Source organism: Trichechus manatus, unplaced genomic scaffold (genome assembly GCF_000243295.1).
Source record: "Trichechus manatus latirostris isolate Lorelei unplaced genomic scaffold, TriManLat1.0 scaffold00004, whole genome shotgun sequence".
Lineage (NCBI taxonomy): Eukaryota > Metazoa > Chordata > Mammalia > Sirenia > Trichechidae > Trichechus > Trichechus manatus.
In genome coordinates, this window is record NW_004443940.1 from 13,750,012 (window position 1) to 13,769,608 (window position 19,597).

Genomic DNA, 19,597 nt, shown 5'->3' on the forward strand with positions numbered 1-19,597 from the left:
ACATTTTTGTATGGGAAAAAATAAAAAATAAAAATAAAAAAATACTTGTTGAACAAATAAATGAATATGGCTTCTATATAAACGGGCATTATAGCATATTAGGCATGTCTCCTCTTTTCCCTATAAATGTGATCTCAGAGTATTTTGAATACAAGGCCATATTCTGCATCTCTTAATGCCTCCCCCTTCTTATAAAGCACCATCGTTGGAGAATGCCTTCCCGGGAGGTCTATTTAAACATCTCCACCACCAGTCTGTCAGCTTGTCATACGGTGGTGGCTTACATGTTGCTATGATGCTGGAAGCTATACCACTAGTATTTCAAATACCAGCAGGGTTATCCACGGTGGACAGGCTTTAGCAGAGCTTCCAGACTAAGACAGACTAGGAAGAAAGACCTGGTAATCTACTTCTGAAAATCAGCTGATGAAAACTCTACATACCACAACAGAATACTGTCTGATACAGGGTTGGAAGATAAGCCCCCTAACTTGGAAAGCACTCAAAATACACAGTGGCTGCAACAAAAGACTCAAGCATGCCAATGACCATAAAGATGGTGCCGGACCGGGCTATGTTTCATTCTGTTGTACAGAGGGTCGCTGTGAGTTGAGGCAACTCAATGGCGATGAACAACATTTTTTTAAAGTTGGCTTCTCTTTTAAAACAATAATGTCCTAGGTATATTAGGTTCCCCGATCCAAAATCTAAGTCTGCCTCCTTTGTAAAAGGCCTCGACTTTTTTACTTGGGAAAAATGTAAAGCTCTGTGTTTGAGGGCTGGGCTCAGGCTCCCACGAAAGGGCCACAAACACTGTTAATGGCTGATGGCAGAGAGCAAGATGCATGAGCCTGAGAACCATTGCTTTTAGAAACACTCAGGCGTGTGGGTCATACAACTGGCTCAGCCATGCCTTCAGGACTATAAATGTTACCCCCACAAATCGTGCAACAATCTAATTTCCAATTTATTAATATAATGTTTAAAAAGAGTCCCCTTTCCCAACTAAATTCCACTCCACATCTGAAACCAATAAGCATGCCCATTGTTAACAACAGATGTCATTGTAGATGAATCTCAGTTCTACAGAAAATGAATTTAAAATAAAAAATTATTATTATACAGACATCTTTTTCGAATTTAAGTACAATTTCATGTATACTTTTATGTTATACCAAATAAACACTCTAACATGCAAAACACACATTTTTAAGGACAAACGTGGTTCTGAAACTGAGGACAGTCATTTTCTCCCCCCACTAAAAACTCTTTGCTCTCCTGTTTTCAGAAGGAAAGCTCAGATAGCTGTGAACTCCAAAACATGGTTTATTTAGTAAGATGAACTTGCTGACCTCCTGCCTATTGGTAAAGTGAGGGGTGTTCCTTGGGAGCCGCCTCCTGCAGGCTTTCCTGGATTTTGTTCTAAGTTCTGCTATTGCTATGCTTTTACAATGGGGCCTACCCAACTGCTAGGTATAGAAGGAGGGAGTCGGGGTGATCTAAAGATCAACTGAACACGTCCCTCTGCAATCTGTGTAGCCTCTCAAGGCTATGGGAATTTGTATTACATCTGGGCCTTTTAAGAAGCCGAATAAAAATAATAGCTCAGGAGAACTGCCTGCTCTGGATATCTGCAAAGTCTGGGTTTAATTAATGACTGCTGAGGCAGACAATTTTTTATTTAAAGATCTTCTGCTCAATACAGAAACTACAATTGATTCTATTTATGCTTCATATCCAGACCTGCCAATGTGAATGGAGCGAAAAATGCCATCTTTTATAGTTGCAATCTTGGACGAGAGGCTGGGGGACGGACTAAGTGGATTTTATAAGAGACAAAGCTACAAAACTGCCCACTTGTGCAGTGTAGGTCTTCATGGATTACAAATGCTATACAGTCCTCTTGGCCACTTCATAAGTAATAAATATGCAAAGCACAGTGCTGGACACCGTGGGAAATACGAAGAATGGGGCAAAGGATGTGTTTGTGTTACTTAACATATGACTGGGAGGAGTGCCATATAGCATGAAAAATATGCAAGTGCCCAGGGAGTGGTTCCAACAGTTAGCACACTGGAATTCAAGGCAGTGAGACTCCACCGTGAATGAGAGACCTGGGCAGACTCCTTGGAGAAAAGAAGACTGAGCTGGGCCTTGAGGATTCAGATAGGGCAACGGAGGAAAAGGGGGTTTCCTTCAATCACAAATAAGCCTGATTTTTTAAGAGAATGGCTGCTGTTGCTGAAATATGCTTCCCCATCCACTAGCTCTGGAAAGAAGATTAGTTCAATAAGTCAGGAACTTTCCAAGACTAAGGAACTGCGTTGCAGATTTTGATTGGAGGGAAAACTTAGCAGTTCCTACTGGGGTCTTGAAAGAGTAGGCGGGAGGGAAGGCCTGGAGGACAGGCTTTGCCTGTTGTCATAGTTTTTGCTAGGAGCTGGGCCAGACTAGGGGGTATGTGTCTTCTGTCTTCCCAAGAGTGGAAACGAGAAATGAGCCCAGGATCTAGTTTCCATAAATAAAATAAATTCATATACACCATGGAACAGACTTATTCCTTAGTTTCATTGATCTTACAGCTTCCCTAATAACGAGGATGTTCATGCCAAAGGTTTTGAGAAATCTTTACAAATATAGTTGTTTGCTCAATACTTGTTTACTGTTGATCAAACATGTGAAAGGCTCTACGCACTGACTCACCCTCACATTAATAGGGAGTCTAATACCGGCTTAAATATTTGTTCTAGGAAAGGGCTCCTAGATGGAGATGAGCCACAGGCTTCTCCATCTCCTAGACAGTGTGCCTAGCTCCAGGCCCCGCCCTCAGTCGCACACCAAGTGGGGACAGATGGGAGGAGGAGTTTGAGTCACAGTAGCCAGGCCAAGCCTTGGGATTCAAGGTTGTAGACCCATTTCAGTGTTGTCTGAGTCCAGCTTTCATGCAGGTTCCGGTTTCACTGCCTGCAGCACTTTTGAGAAGGCAAGCAAAGACCCAGGAGCCTGGCTGGACCTTTGCTTCATTTTTTCACTTGAGGGCTAGCACTAAAGTCACCAGTGTGGTCAGTGGAAATTCCCCAAAGAGGCTACAACAACAGAAGGCAAAGGAATAGTTCCCTCCTTACAGTTTTACTGGCTTAAAGGACTACAATCTTCTATCCATTTGAAGTTTTTCTTATAATTTTATCAACTGTATGTTGTCAGGAGCCCTGGTGGCACAGTGGTTAAGAGCTACAGCTGCAAACCAAAAGGTCGGCAGTTCGAATCCACCAGCCGCTCCTTGGAAACCCTATGGGGCAGTTCTACTCTGTCCTATAGGGTGCTATGAGTTGGAACCGACTCGATGGTAACGGGTATCGAGAATGGTGCCAATGCAAATGGGACCACTGTCATGGTCATTGGAGGTAAAGCGCTGACCAGCTGTAACAGGAAAGAAGCAATTTTCAGTCCATGTCAAGTTGCCAGCTTCCCACGATGATGGAACTTCATCTGTAGAGTAGTATTGAGATTTTTCAGAGGTGCTCACCACCTAGTAGTAGAAAGCAAAGAGATTTCTTGCCCACCCACTGTCTCTCAGTCAGGCCATGCAGTTCCACTCTTGCCTCTGCTGTGTGAACCATGCCAAGCCATTTCACATTTCTGGTCCTCACTGTATTCCTCTCTGAATTGTCTTCTCTCTTCCTGGCCTACACACATCATCCCGTAGGGCACTATAGGTCATTCATGCCACGGGCATTAGAGACAGATCTGGGTCTTCTGGATCACTACTTACTACACTGTGTGGCCTTGGATGAGTTGGCTAATTTCTCTGACCCTCAGTATGTACTTCTGTAAAAGGGCTAATAATATCTACATCGAATGGTGGTTGTGAGGTTTTAATGAGATGATATATGTAACATGATCAGTACAGTGACTGGAACATAGTAAGAACTCACTAAATGGTGGCTTTTATTAATTTTTACCTTCCCAAGGAAACAGAGGAAGGAAAAAGCATGGGCTCTAGAGACATGGAACTCTGGCTTTCTCCCTTAGTGCTACATGCTCTTGGGCAGGTTATCTGATTATCAGTTTCCTCATCTGTAAAATGGGGATAAGAATATTTACTTTACAGTGCTGTTGGGAGTTTTGCATGGGAAAATATCTTTAAGTGAGATAAAGAAACAATGTTTGCCTCCAAAATAAATTCTCTACAGCTGTCGATTTCTTTCTGTCTTTTCCCTATTTCCCATGAGTGAGAGACTAAAACGGGAAACAAGTCAAAGCACTTTGAAAAATAGCATAATATACAAATCTGACACTTCAGTATTTCTTCCTTAAAGTAGAGAGAATTGAGGAACAGCAAAAAGACCAAAACGAAGACATCAGATTGGGGAAACAGATAATCTGGGGACTTGATGAATCCGTGTCCTAGATAAGCAGCTCCTGGTAATCCAGTGGTGATTTCCCATTTCCTCAGAGATTCACAGCTGAGTGTCATGCAAAGAGCAGGATCTTTGGAGCCAGACCTTGGTTCAAATTCCTCACTCTACAATTAAGAGTGTGCAGACTTTGGGCAATTTACTCAACTTGCCTGCACCTCAGCTTCCTTCTCTATAAAACGGAGATAATAAGTCTTTCTTCAAGGAGTGGTTGTGGAAATGCCTAGCAGGGACCTGCTGAAGAGAAGATGTTCAACAAGTCGTAGTAATTTGTCTTCTTCATAGGCCTCATTACTATAGATCCTGAGTGTTCACTTACTTATCTTCCATAGGAGATACGATAAAGCACCATGATCTCTCTGTTTCTGGAGAGTCTTGATTTTTAGTATGACTGGTCTATTGTCATGCTTTGTATCTGCCTATGTTTCCCATTGTTCTTTGAGGAAATAGGTTCTGTGTGATTCAGTCCCTGCCTGCTTCTTCCCTACATCTTCTGCCACCCTCTACATTAAGCACTGTCCTTTCATTTTCTCTAAGGCACCGTCTTAGGGCAGGGCTCTGCCAGGAGCATTCTATCTGTGCTCTTCCAATGGATGGCGCCATTTCATCCTTCAGGTCATCCCCTCAAAGGAGCCTCTAGGTTCTTTGTCAACCACTTTACTCTTAATCTCATTTATCACAATTTTAATTATATACCTATGTGCTTACTTTTTTTTTTATGTGTCTCTCCCACTAGACTGTAAGCTCTACCAGGACAAGGTATCTGTCTGCTTTACTTGTAACTGAATGGTCAGAGTCTACCACAAAAGGTTTGCAATGAATATTTGATGGATGGATAAATATTAGACCTTGCATCTTGATGCTGGGTTTAAAAATAAGGTCATTATGAGCAGAGAACTTTATGAACCATTTGAGCTTATTGAAAGCTGCTCTGCAATCTACTTTGAATAATTAAGCTCAGTCCTGCTGTATTATGAGAGAACAACCAGTCACAAAACAACGTCCATGGAGGCAAGCTGGAATAGATGCTTCAGATAGGGAAAAAAGCGAGGGCTTTCTTTTCACATTCCAAAGAGGAAATGAATCTACTTCTTAAAGAGGAAATGAATCTACTTCTTAAAAAGAATGAGCCAACTTTTAGGCCATAATTTTTTTCTGTCTGATTTGAGAAAGATGAGCCTTGCTGTTCTTGCCCATGTTTTGCTGTCCAAGCAAATGAATTAACAACTGCCATAAACATGGGTTTCAAGTATTTGAAGAGTCTAAACCGCTACCATAACTTCCAGATAAAAGCTCACAAGAATGTTATCATTCATCTAGAAATTTGGAGACCTAAGTCCCAATTTTTTTCCACCTTTTCAAGGAACTGTTTCACTGAAATTTCTTAAATGTCTTTGGAGTTATTTCCACTTGAAGGTGGGGAGAGTTTTAACAACATCTGGCCTCAGGTTGTACGTGGGTGAGCTAAGGTTGAACGATTCAAGGACAACACTGACTGATGCAGAGAAAAAGATTCTAACTATTTGTGCAGGAACCAAATCCAGAATGATGTTATGCATGTGGCTCATAAGACCTTTGGACAAATAAGAGCTGTCCCTTTGCACAATTCAGTCATCTGAAGGCAGGATTACTGCAGTAGCCTCCTGATTTGGCTCCTGCTTTTGGGGCTCTCTAGTTTTGTCCCTTGGGCACAGTCATCAGAGTCTCTTCCTAAATATTACCTTTTACATGTTTAAAATGCTTCAGTGAGTATCTACTACCTAGAGGTCGGAGTTAAAACCCTTCAAGGCCCTGACAAGCTGGTTCCAGCTCAATGTCTAGGCTTATTTCCTCCGTTATCCAAACTCTCCCACTAGACAGATAGATGGGTATCACTATTATTGTCCCTTGAATATGCCTTCCTCTTTTCCAGCGTCCAGGCTGAGGTCACGTCATTTCCCCTCTGGCACTACCCACTACCCTTGCCTGGTCGTTGACGGATTCAGGTCTGGCTCATCTCCTCATGAAGGCCCCAGCCCAGAATAATCCACCTCTGAGCTTCTAAAGCATTCATGATCAGCCCCAAATCTTGCTGCTAATCATGTGTTGTACCTCTTGGGTCTTGTTCTGTATAGTTATTGCAGTTCTTGTTGTTTTTATTGTCAAGTATGCCACAGTGACCTCAGAAATGATTTAGAGCAGAGGTCCCTCACCTGGGGATCCATAGTTAGTATTGATACCTCTCTATCCTTCCAACAATTTTCACTTTCTGCTTAAGGTAGTTTGAATGGGTTTCTGTTCCTTGCAAATAAACACATCTTGAATAAGACAACTGTCATCTGTACATATTTAAGATAGGAATTCTCCACCTGAAGTGGAATTATTTTTCGTGATTCTGAAAATTTAATGTCACACATATCTCAGTGTTCTAAAAGTACACCTGAACACTTACTACAAAATGCAGATTAAGAACATGCCGATTCCTGGGCTCTACCCCAAAGCGACTGTAATAGAATCTCTTGGGGATACGGGCTAGGAATTGGTATTGTAGATAAGATCCTAGGTGATTTTTATGCATATTCAGTTTGGAAATTCAGGGGATGGGGGGTTTGGGGTGGAGAAGCTGACATTAATGTCCCTCATGTGATGGGAAAGGGAGGGAGGAGGGAAGATAATTGATATGTCTTGAGTATTTACTATGTGTCTGGCAAAATATTAGGTATTTTCACCAGTGTTATCTTGTATAATCTTCAAACAAGCTATGATGTAAGTCTTATCATCAGTCTCTTCTTACGAATAAGGTCATAGTGAAATAGACCGTAGATCTATAAGTGGTAAGAGGTTGGGCCAGGAGTTCAACTCTGGGCTGATCAGCTCCAAAGTTCTTACTTCTGACTCTGCTGGAGTTCCTAGTAAACCTTGGAGGAGAAGAGAACTTGAAGCACAGCCATATAGGAGGTTTACTTGGTTGGTCGAGGGCAGTTGGGCAGATCCTGAGTCCCTGGCTGGTAACCCTTGGAACAAGACCCCTATGACATCCTAAGAGGACAGTGGTCTTCCGAGCTCTGAATTTGCATCCTGGACCCCCAAGCCTGAAGCCTGGTGAATTTCCACTGGAGAAGCTTCTGGCTGCCTGCCTGGCCTCAAGACCTAAATGTAGAGACCACAAAGCCTCTGAACTTCATTGCTGATAGCTGCAGCACAGAAACTAGCCTGCCAGCTGAGGCTTTAAAGACCACCATCATCCGACAGACCCACTGAACCAAAGGAATGGCCTGTGTATGGAAGGTGGAGAAGTGTCATATTCAATGCACAGGAAAGGGGCTGTAGAAAATCACTTGTGTGTGAGGAATTGTTCCATCCAACCCAGGTGAGGAGGGGGAGGAGGGCTGTTGACCGTGCAAACCCTGGAGAACACTGAAGCCCTTATATTTGGGGATTATAAGTCTAACACAGTGGTTCTTAACTTTGGCTGGATACTAGAATCATTTGGAGAGATTTAAAAAATCTTGAAGACCAGGTTGCACCCTACACCAGAGACCAGGCACCTGTGTTTCTTAAAGCATCCAGGATAGAGAATCACTGGTCTAAAGTGTCACCAATGGCCAAGCGACACAGGCTCAGCCTGCAAATGTTGTGGCTGGACTCCCCAGTTAGTGCTGGGTAAGTCTGCAAACTCGGGGGGCAAGTGTAAGCCATCAGCTACAGCCTGTCTGGGATGACAACTGTGAGGCCTGCCTAAAGTTTGGTTTCCTTCCAGAAGCAGGATCCCCTTCGATTGTTAATTTCCATCGTGCAGTAGAACTGGCACTGGAGAATGAGGAAAGACACAAGCATGGAAGGCAGGAGGGAGAAGTGGCAGATATCAAGATAGAAGAAGGAATGTTCTCTCAAGCAAAAGAACACCAGCCTTAGAAAGACGGAATTAGGCGATTTATAGCAGAACAAGTGGCAGAAGATGCCTGAGTGTCCAGGCGCCCGGTAAGTCTCTACTCACTGAGTGGATGATGCCTTGCAGAGCCTGAAAGCCGTCATTCACAGGAAACACGTGATCCTTACTGTCCGCAATTCGGGCCAGCTGAGAACACAGCAAACAGAAGCACATGGAGATGTGTCAGGCTGGGATGCAGAGACTTTAGCAAGGCCAGTGGGTGCAAATGAAAAACCAAACCCCTTGCCGTCGAGTCCATTCCAACTGATAGCGACCCTATAGGACAGAGTAGAACCGCCTCATAGGGTTTCCAAGGAGCGGCTGGTAGATTTGAACTGCCGACCTTTTGGTTAGCAGCTGAGCTCTTAACCACTGCACCACCAGGGATCCAGTGGGTGCAGGGGTCTTCATCTACTTTTATAACCCAGAGGAACGTGAGGCCTTCAGTGGGCTCAGGGGCCTCATTGAAAAACCATCAGCAATAATGAGCTTACCGGGGCCGCTTTGGATCAGGACCTGGAGAATCAGCTCCAGCTTTTACATTTGTTTTAATACTTTTCTCCTTGGGAGCAGAGGTAAAATTGCCCAGCTAGATGAAAATCTGGCCTGGGTTGATGTATTTATGGATTTGGGGGGAAGCCATTGGCTCATTTTTCTCCCATTCACCCAAATTCCTATTGGCGACTTTATTCAAATCAAACAGACTCAAGTTTCCTCTTGGAGCAACTTTCAAATATATATTCAGGACTTCTTGTTGGGCAAGGCCAATGAATGGGAACTCTAACTTTCACCCAAACTGCTCATTACGGAAAGGGCCCTTGCAATTGGTTTGGCTTGCCCTGCTTTGGGGAGCAGAGAATGGAGGGAAAGGAGAAGCCAAACTGAGCCTCTCTACTCCTAATCTCGCATAGTTCTGTGATTTCCACAGTCATTGTCAATGTCAGGGCAAGGTTTCAAAAAAATAACTTTTATTGCTCTTACTGATTGCAAAAGTAACACATACTCATTGTGAAAACTTCAAAAATCCCAGGAGAGTTAAAAACAAAAACAAAAACAAAGGTTACTCATAATTCTATCCATCCATCCATCCATCCATCCTTCCATCCATCCATCCATCCATCCATCAATCCATTGTCTCTCCCTCCCTCCCACCCTCCATCCATCCATTTGTCTATCCTTCCTTCCTTGATACAACTCGATACAAAACATAGTCTTTCATACTTTTTAATGTAAATATACACTTAGTTTAAAAGTGGACTCTTATAAATCCTACTGTATTGTGACCCTATTTTATTATGAGCAGTTTGTTATGTCATTAAAACAAAACAAAACAAAAAACTATGGACCACACTGAGGAATATTTATTTTGGTTGTTGCCCACTTGCCCAATTATTTCCAATTTTTTTACATTGAAAATGCATTGCATTTTTAATGAGGAAAAGGAATATTGTCATTTAAGTAAGAAAATCAGATTTGTCAAATAAAAGGGAAAACAAAAACAAAAAGAAACCCCAACATAAGTTTTCCGAGTTAATTCAGATCTGTTCTGAGACCTGTGGCAATTTAGCATCTATCAAGAAAGATGCTGCCTGGATGGTCTGTGTTGAAGACCACAGGCTCATCAGTAAATGGCTTCACATTCCTTACACACACAATAACTCCTTCTTGCTTAGTATTTCTGGAAAAATAACCTATCTACGGAGTATTTATGCTGCTGATGTACCTTCTGCACTGAACGCACACTTTCTCTATCTTTCACAAGCTCAGCATGCCCCCACATCCGAGGAAATCCATGCTCATACCTGTGTTTCATTGAAATCTTTCACTCCCACACAGTAAACAATTGCACCAAGATCTCGGGACCTGTTAGCCTGGGTCAAGAAAAGAAAAAAAGTTAGAGAGAAGCAGAGGCAAAAGATACTCCTCTTAGATTTCCCAGACTAGCTTAATTGGTCAAGTATTTATTGAGCACCTACCATTTGGCAGGTACCATGATGAAAGGACAGTTTCTGTCCTAAAGGAGCTCATACTCCAGGGAACATCACATTCTAATGTAAGGCTGGGAGGACATGACAGGAGTGACTAGTTCAATGGGAGGTGTTGGGAAAGAGCCACAGAAATAGGGTCTTGACAAAGGGCTTTGAAACGTCAATGGAGGAAAGGGAAACTGAAGGTAAGAGAAGTCATTTTAAGAATTTTGGGGAAATGATTACCCTTTCTATTCCTCTAATGGATTTTTATCGACATGCCTTTCTTCCTTTGTAATGGCAGCATGGTATAACAAAAAGATTGGTCTTCGGAACCTGATATTCCTGGGTCTGACTCCTGGCTTTACTCTGTAAAGCGTTTTGAGGATTAAATGTGATGATGTTTACCGCATTCCTTACACGCGGCCTTGAACAATGTAGATGCTAATAAACAGCAGCACCCTTCTTAAAAAAGCCCTTTTTCATCCCTATAGAATAAATCTCAGTTCCAACAGAGGGGATTTCCTACGCTGATTATTAAGTTGATGGAAGTGGCTGGTAGATTTGAACTGCTGACCTTTTGGTTAGCAGCCAAGCTCTTAACTCCTGTGCCATCAGGGCTCCTATTTACTATAACCAAAAAAATCCGTTGTCGAGTCGACTGCAACTCATAGGGACCCTATAGGATACAGCAGAACTACCCCATTGGGTTTCCATGGAGTGGCTGGTGGATTCAAACCGCCGACCTTTTTGTTAGCAGCCTGTGCTCTTAACCACTGCGCTGTCTTGAGTCTCTGTATTTTCTGCAAAGTCATTCAAAACCCAAATCCCAAAATGGTCTCTCTGGATTTCAAAACCATCTGGAGAATTTCCCTCTTCAATAATTTTTCCTGTTCCTGAAGCTTGAGAACTTTGTGGCTATGAATTTTGGAAGTTTGAGCAAAATGAACTAAGACTTCATACTCTTCCTTCTACCGAGAAATATGTAACCAACACTCATGATAGTGTTCCTGAGAGCTATACTACAGTAGGGATCCCAGTGAGTTGCTTATGGTCGTATGTGTCTAAACTCGTGCTATATATCCTACAATAAGAGATCCTTGAGTTCAAAGGTACTTTAGGTCAGCCTTTTGCTCATTGGGAAATTTTATTCCTGCATAGAAGCAGTGTGTATAACGAATGGTTAAGACCCACTGCTGTTGAGTTGATTCCGACTCATAGAGACCCCATAGGGTTTCCAAGGCTGTAAATCTTTATGGAAGCAGACTGTCACATCTTTCTCCCAAGGAGCGGCTGGTGGGTTTGAACCACCGATCTTTTGGTTAGCAGCTGAGTGGTTTAACCACTGCACTACCAGGGCTCCGTGAATGGTTAAGAGTATGGGCTTATTAGCTGTTTCATTCTGGGCAAGTTACTTATACTCTTGAAGCCTAGATTTTTTTCATCTGTAGATGTATAGATGTTGCTCTGAGGATTAAATGAAATCATTTATATAAAGTGCTTAGCTCTATGCACAGTATATTGTAGCTTTTTCATTTTTTATTCTTACCATACACCTTTCTACCAGAATGTCTTCATCTTCAGAAAACTCACTACCTCTTCTCGTTGACCTCAGTGTAGCCTATTTCACTGTTGGGCAATTTAAATTGTTAGCGGTGGGTATGCTCTGCTTCCTCGACAGCTGCCTTCACAAATTGTTTTATCTGTTGGTCATCTAGTGATAGCTCTTCGCATCTTAAGCCTTATCTTATTTCCCCTTCATAGAACATGTATCTATTGGTTTAATGGTATGGAAATTGTGGTCCATATGCAAATAGGTGAACCCATGACCTTCTCGAGAATTAAGTTATTGAGAAGGTAACTTAATGAAAAACACTCAGGTTTTGGCTTGATTTTAATATTTGATTTATTAAAGGCTCTGATATCTGATTTCTAGGCTCTTCTGTGATTCAGAAACGAAAAATAAAAAGTAGAAATCCTTGCCATACACAGTAGGTGCTCAATAAATAATTGATAGTAAACATACAGTAAGTGCTCAGTATATGCTTATTGATTTGAATTATGTTCTTTCTTTTCTTTTCTTAGTGCTCAAGCCCACAGAATTTTGGAAGTTACAGAAACGTAATGTCTTGTTTGAAATATTCCCTGTTGCTTTCACGATAAAACAAACTTTTAGCCACAGTCTAGTCCCAACCTTATCTTCAACAACTTCTGTGACCCTTCTCTTCCAGTTGGACCTTATATGGAATTAACAAGAATGGAAGAGTTCGTTTTCTTTATATCTTACGCTTAATCGTTCTTTTTCGGAATGCCTCCTTCTGCTGACACTGGTATTCTGAATATCTTTCCAAGTTTGTACGTGCCATACCTAAAATTCCTTCCTATTAACCCGTATTTTAAGTCTCTGACATCCATCATTCGTTTTATCTTCAGTCTTTTCCTTATTAGGGTTTTTGCTTCATTTGACTATTGTTTTGTGTCCAAATAAGCCATTCTGCGTTCCCATCACATAGTTTCAATTTTAGAATATAGAAATGTATTATTTTCCAAATGCTCAGTGAGCACATATCACATTTACTTACGTGTTTCCCCATCTGTGAATTATCCTTTGCCCTAGTTGGGGGTAGGATTAATGTGTCTACCTGCATAATTTCCCCATGCCCTTTGCTAGCAGAAGCCTCTCAAAGTTGACTATGATTACAGGTTAAGACCTGGGGGCAGCAACTGTGTCTTACTCCCCTCTGCATCCCTAGGTTCTAGCATAGTGCCTAGCACTTGCCAAACTCTCAGTTAATACTGAATAAATGAATGAATGAATGAATACATACTTCATGCTTGCTGATGGAGCTGAATTTAAATTGAATAGTAGTAGTCAAGAGCTTAAGACAAGTGTAAAGCTATGATTAACTCTTGTCTCAGAGCCCAGCATCTCCCTCCCTCACTGCCTGTCTTTTTCCTTCTTTTCTTTCTTCTACCTTGGCCTGAATGAGCATTTGTTACTCAATTGTTGTTGGCAGGTGTCATCAAGTTGATTCAGACTCATAGCAACCCCACGTGACAGAGTAGAATTGTCCCCATAGGGCTTCCTAGGCTGTAATCTTTAGATGAGCAGATCGCCAGGTCTTTTCTGTTGTGGATTGGCTGGTGGGTTTAAACCGCTGACTTTTGCTTAGCAGCCAAGAGCTTAACCATTGTGCCACCAAGTCTCCTTCTTTTGTCACTAATGAGGCTTAAATACATTTTGATCTTGGGCCAATTAGACACATAGCTCAAAATTTAAAACTTGAAAGGATTTTCTAAATGTAAACATTACTTTTCAATTCCTGAGTAAATCTCTTGTTTGGAATCTTTTTATATAAACTGAAAGCTTCATTTAGCATATCCTTTCACTTGCTTTGAGAAGTACCTCCTGAGAACATAAAGAAAAGGAAAAAAATACTGAAGGACAGATTACCAATAACAACTTTGCTACTAATTACTGTTCAACTTTGGTTCTTAAAGTAAGAATCTCAATGATTAATATATTGTGACAAGCTTGGCTCTCACATATTCCAAGTAATTCTTTCCCTTCCTCCTACTTTAGTAGAAAATATGAGGGAAAATGGAAGAAAAATGGTATCCGTGGTCTGTTTGTTTAAAAGTTGATATAAAGTTTACACAGTATTTATAAAAAATACTATATATTTCAAAGCTGCTAGAGCAATATAGTACCTTCAATGAAGATATCATAGACACTTTTTATCCCTCAAAATACAGAATACCATGCAAATATTTTGAAAGGAAAATAATCTACTATGTATAAGACATGAAAGTGTACTTGATTAATAAATTAAATTTTTTTTATGTATGAGAACAAAAAACCAAACCCATTGCCATTGAGTCGGTTCTGACTCATGATGATCCCATGTGTTACAGAGTAGAACTGTTCCATAGGGTTTTCTAGGCTGTAATCTTTACAGAAGCAGATTGCCAGGTCTTTCTCTCACAGTGCCACTGGGTAAGTTCGAACCACCAACCTTTAGGTTAGTACTAGTGCAGAAACCATTTGCACCACCCAGGGATCTCTTTTTACATACGCAACACAATTTTATCCAGAGATTTTTACAAAGAATATCTATCATTTTGGCAGAGTAGAAAGATGGCAGCACATTTCAGAAGGGAGAAGCCCTCTTTCCAGGGAAGTGTTTGAACCCAGGCCAGGCTGTGGCTTACCTCTCTTTCTGAGTAGAAAAAGAGATCTTCATGGAGTTCTCCATCAGTCAACGCAATGATGACACTGGCTGTCCTGTACCCTGTTCAACACAACACAAACCAATCAGTCCATCCTGCCGCATCTGTTTCTCAGCCCCTCCTCTCAGCTGGAAGTCCACCTCTTACAAGCTCTACCACCCAAGGTCAATATGGTGAGAATCAACAACTTTTCTCTTAGGACTGGAAGCAGCTACATCATGAAGAATGCTTCCAGAGGAACACACTGTAGAGGGAATAGGTTTTACTTCTAGGTTTCTCAGCTTCATCTCAAAAAATGGCCCAAACTTGTGAAATGGTCACTGAACTGCTAGCTGGCAGCTGTTGTTAGGTGCTGGTGAGTCTATTTTTGACTCAAAGAGACCCCATGTAACAGAGTAGAAATGATCCATTGGGTTTTCTTGGCTGTATGCTTTATAGGAGTGGATCACCAGGGCTTTCTCTTGCAGAGCCGCTGGGTGGGTTTGAACCTCCAACCTTTCAGTTAGCAGCTGAGTGCTTAACTGTTGCACTGCCAGGGCTCCTTTAGCTGGGAATAGCTCCAGTGAATCAAGTGTGATTACTGTCTAGTAGCAGTCCATGTGACTATCACCAAGGCCTTAGAGCAAACTCTGCCACATGGGCTGGTCACCAGTACCTCTCACATGCTATACCTGCTGCCACCGAGTCAATTCAGACTCACAGCGACCCTATAAGACAGAGTTGAACTGCCCCATAGAGTTTCCAAGAAGTACCTGGTGGATTCGAACTGCCGACCTTTTGGTTAGCAGTTGTAGCTATTACCACTATGCACTTGTTGAGCCTATACACCACCCCCTGAAGACAGTTTGGCAAAGAATAATGATAATCATGATTTATTATACCAAAAAACCTGTTGCCTTCCAGTCAATTCCACCTCATAGCAACTCTATAGGACAAAGCAGAGCTGTCCCATAGGGTTTCCAAGGCTATAATCTTTACAGAGGCAGACAGCCACATCTTTCTCCAATGGAGTGGCTGGTGAATTTGAACCATCAACCTTTTGGTTAGCAGGTGAACTCTTAACCATTGTGCCACCAGGGCTCCTTAAAAGTATTTTTTTTTAAAAAAAAAAACCAAACCCATTGCCTTCGAGTTGATTCCGACTCATAGCGTCCCTATAGTGACGCTATAGGACAGAGTAGAACTGCCCTGTAAAGTTTCCAAGTAGCAGCTGGTGAATTTGAACTGCTGACCTTTTGGTTAACAGCCGAATGCTTAACCACTGTGCCACCAGGGCTCCTGAAATATTATAGCAGTTGGCAAAAAATATTAAAATTCTTTGAATGATTTTTCAGACGTCTAGTCATGTTGCTAATGGTTGATTTAGATTAGCAAGGGTTGGTGTTGATACTGGGTTTGTTCTATTTATTGCCTTTTAGGATGTAAGTGGAAGTAGACACCTCTACAGGCCTGGAAGAAAAAGCCTCACTGTCATACTGACTCTCTAGATTTGCATCAGATAAAGAAGTGCTTCTTATAAAAGATACTGCAGTAATACCAATAATAGTTATAATAATAATAATTAAAAAAAAACCAAAACCCATTGCTGTCGAGTGGATTCCAACTCATAGTGACCCTATAGGACAGAGTAGAACTGCCCCATAGGGTTTCCAAGGAGCGGTTGGTGGATTCGAACTACCAACCTTTTGGTTAGCAGCCTGAGCTCTTAACGGATTATTTCAATATGCTAGACATACTATTAAGTACATTTTATGCATTTTTTTTCATTTAAATGAGTGAAATTTTAAACCAAATTGGCATCTTAAGCTATCATAGTCAACGGCACTAATGAACAGGCTTGGAGCTCAGAGAAGAACAAGAAAATTAAATTTGACAGAAAATCCAAGACTTCAGTAACCCATTCAAGTATTTACTAATTTAATCACTTCAGTGTGCAAGCTTGTTCATGGGACTTACAGACTGTGGCCATAATGAGCCCTTAACTACTTGCATATAACTTTTCTTGGCACCAGCAGGACAGTAGAATTCGACCTGGTACCTGCCGTCTTTCTATGCATTTTCTCTTTGTAATGAAGTGTGTGTTCAAGGATTACAGACAATATCTTTGGAAACATCAAATTGCTGAAGCAATTTTTCAAAAGCAAAGAGAAAAAAAGTTACATAATTCATAATGGTAATTTAAAATATGGTCTTACCTTGACTGTTTTCATAATAAATCTGCTCACTGGCCTGAAACACACAGGAGAGAGCCATTAGAGAACAGGCGCTGTTGGCCATTCCAAGTACCAGTGGGATCTGGTGTCGGGTATGCAGCTAGGATTCAGATTGATCCTTTATGTAATTCACCCAGCCTTCACTCAAATATCAGTGGATGATGTTTGTCTAAAGTGACCCTCACATTTAACTAATATACTTGTGCAAATGGATCAGTGACTTACTTCTCACAGCCTGGGACTTATTTTCCTTAAGGCTGAAGTCACTGAAATTCTGTCTCAACCACTGAGGCCACCATCCAGGCAAATGTCACTTTGGGAATGAAGGGGGCTTACATGTGGCATAATTTACGAGTGCCAGCTAAGCATTAGCTAACAAGCCCCTCTCAGTGTCAGGGAGGGAGGAAAGAAATTCATTTCTTGAGTTCTTTCGGATAGAGCTATCAACATACAAGCTTACAGGAAAATAATATTTTACTCTGTTGTATTGGGTGTTATTCAGTCCCTTTAATACATGTGCCCCTTAATCTCATCAGCTTTCTCTACGTTTTATGTTTCAACACCACACTTTATATCTGGAGTTTAGAACTGTTGTAAAATTACCCTTTCAAATCCTTCATGCATGTAAGTATCTCCTCCTGGCAGCACTTTCTGGAGTTCTTCTAGGCCTTGACGGATTTGTTCCCTGAAATCCGAAGAAACCCTGTTAATCTTTTTTTAGTAATATTTTATTGCATTTTAGGTGAAGGTTTAAACAGCAGTTTAGGTTTCCATTCAACATTATCTACACAAATTGTTCAGTGACATTGGTTACATTCTTCACAATGTGCGCACGTTCTCATTATTTCTGTTCTGGTTGTTCCGTTTCCATTAATCTAGTTTCCCTGTACCCTTACATTCTCATCTCTGATTTAAAGTAATTGCTGACCATCTGGTTTCATATAGGTGATTTTTTAAAGGAGCACAGTACTTATAGGTGATATTCATTATTTTTTGAGTCAATTTGTTATTTAGCTACAAGGTGACCTCAGGAGTTAGTTCCAGTTCAAGGTCTGAAGAATATCTCAGGGCATAAAGCCTGTTAGTCTTACTCGAGCAGTTTTTATTTTGCGGTTGGTCTCATATTCACCAGTCTTTTTCTTATCCTTATAGATATTGCTATATTGCCCCACTTGGTCTCCAAAAGCCTATCAGAAGGAAAGTCTTTGTATTACATTATCCATTCAGGGCCAAGTATACAGCATAGAATAAGTGAGATTTGAAGGGTTAAGGGGAAGGACCCTTCCGAAGGAATTCCCACTTGCTCGTGAAAAGTTTTCCATTTTCTGGGCAGGAGCAAACCTTTCACTCCACATTGGAAATGAGTCTTAACATGCAACTGTTCCTGGCGGGAGGGGGCTCGATACAGCAACTGGGACACATTTACATCAAGATGCAAACGACTCATGTAAGCCAGAAAGAGGTGAGCACCAGGTACCTGGGGAATGCCACTGCAAGGACTGCGGACGGAAGGGGGAGCACGTCCAGAGCAAATTCTGCCACCCTCCACGACTGTGCGAAGGAAATGGAGCAGTCAGCCTTGAAAATAAAAGCCCGAGGAATCTACTTTCCAGGACAATCAAGAGTGTTTTCTGTGGGCTGGTGCTTGTGGTTTCTTACTCTGATTGTTCAAGGTGGTGGTGGGGACAGAAAGAGGAAGTCCATATGGCATGGGGCAAAGGGTACTATTGGCAGTAGGAAGCGTAAATAGTTTGGGGACCAAATAGAATCTTTGTGGACATTCTCTCTGGTATGTAAGATGTCCACACTCATGTTCCTGTCTTTTAAATAGCTCCATAAACTGGTAAACCAGTTGCCGTTGATGCCGACTCATGGCAACCCTGTGTGTGTCACAGCAGAACTGTGTTCCATGGAGTTTTCAACGTCTGATTTTTCAGAAGTGGATCATCATTTGGTTAGTAGTTGAGTGCGTTAACCATTTGTACCATCCAGGGACTCCTAATAGCTCCACACTGTGCTGAACAGGGCAAAGTGTAATTCCTGAAAAAAACTTTATTCATAGACTAAACGCCTGGTGGCGCAGTGGTTAACGATATGGCTGCTAACCAAAAGGTCAGCAGTTCAAATCCACCAGCTGCTCCTTGGAAACCTTATAGGGCAGTTCTACTCCGTCCTCTAGGGTCGCTATGGGTTGGAATCGACTCAATGGCAATGAGTTTGGTTTTGGTTTTAAAAGGCCTATGAAAGGGTTTGAAGTTACCTTTCTCCACTGGAGTCTCCCTAGGGGAAGAGGGTTGGATATGTTCTATTTAAATTAGGAAGGGAAACGCCTTTCAAGTAGGGAAAGAACCCAACATTTCTTGAGCATCCACCATGTACAAGGCACGGTTCCATGGTTTCTGATTTCATCCTCACAAGAACCACTCAAGGTAGGTATGATTCTCTCCATATTTACAGTTGAGAATACTTGGGCTCAGAGAGGTTAACCAAGAGAGCAGAAACTTGAAGTCCAATCTGTCTGACTAAAACTCCCCATGGCTTCCCACTCTGCCAAGCAGTCTCCTAGCATGGAACAGTGCTAGAGGAGTGAGAAGCTTTCAACCCCACTTGAATTAGTGAAGAAGAATGGTAATTCCTAACACTGTATGGGCACTTACTACATGCCAGACTCTGTTCTAAACATGTCACGTGTGATTAATTCACTTAAGCCCTCTGACAGCTCTTTGAGGTAGACAATACTGTTACTGCCATTTCATAGATATGGAAACTGAGTCACAGAGAGGCTAAGGAACCTATTCAAGGCCCCTCAAACCCTAAGTGGCAGAGGAAGGATTTGTCCCTAGAGGCTCTGATCTCAAT

General features: G+C 41.7%; 1 protein-coding gene across 1 annotated transcript in view; it reads right to left on the reverse strand.

Moving 5' to 3' along the window:
* Window positions 1-19,597, reverse strand: part of ANTXR1 (ANTXR cell adhesion molecule 1) — a 268,269-nt gene that overhangs the window by 184,160 nt on the left and 64,512 nt on the right. Inside the window, exons 4-8 of the mRNA XM_004369248.1 lie at window positions 17,342-17,423; window positions 16,721-16,754; window positions 14,508-14,587; window positions 10,131-10,199; window positions 8,395-8,475 (exon numbers count right to left, since the gene is read on the reverse strand). Coding sequence (XP_004369305.1) covers window positions 8,395-8,475; window positions 10,131-10,199; window positions 14,508-14,587; window positions 16,721-16,754; window positions 17,342-17,423 — 346 coding nt within the window. The remainder of the gene's footprint in view (window positions 1-8,394; window positions 8,476-10,130; window positions 10,200-14,507; window positions 14,588-16,720; window positions 16,755-17,341; window positions 17,424-19,597) is intronic.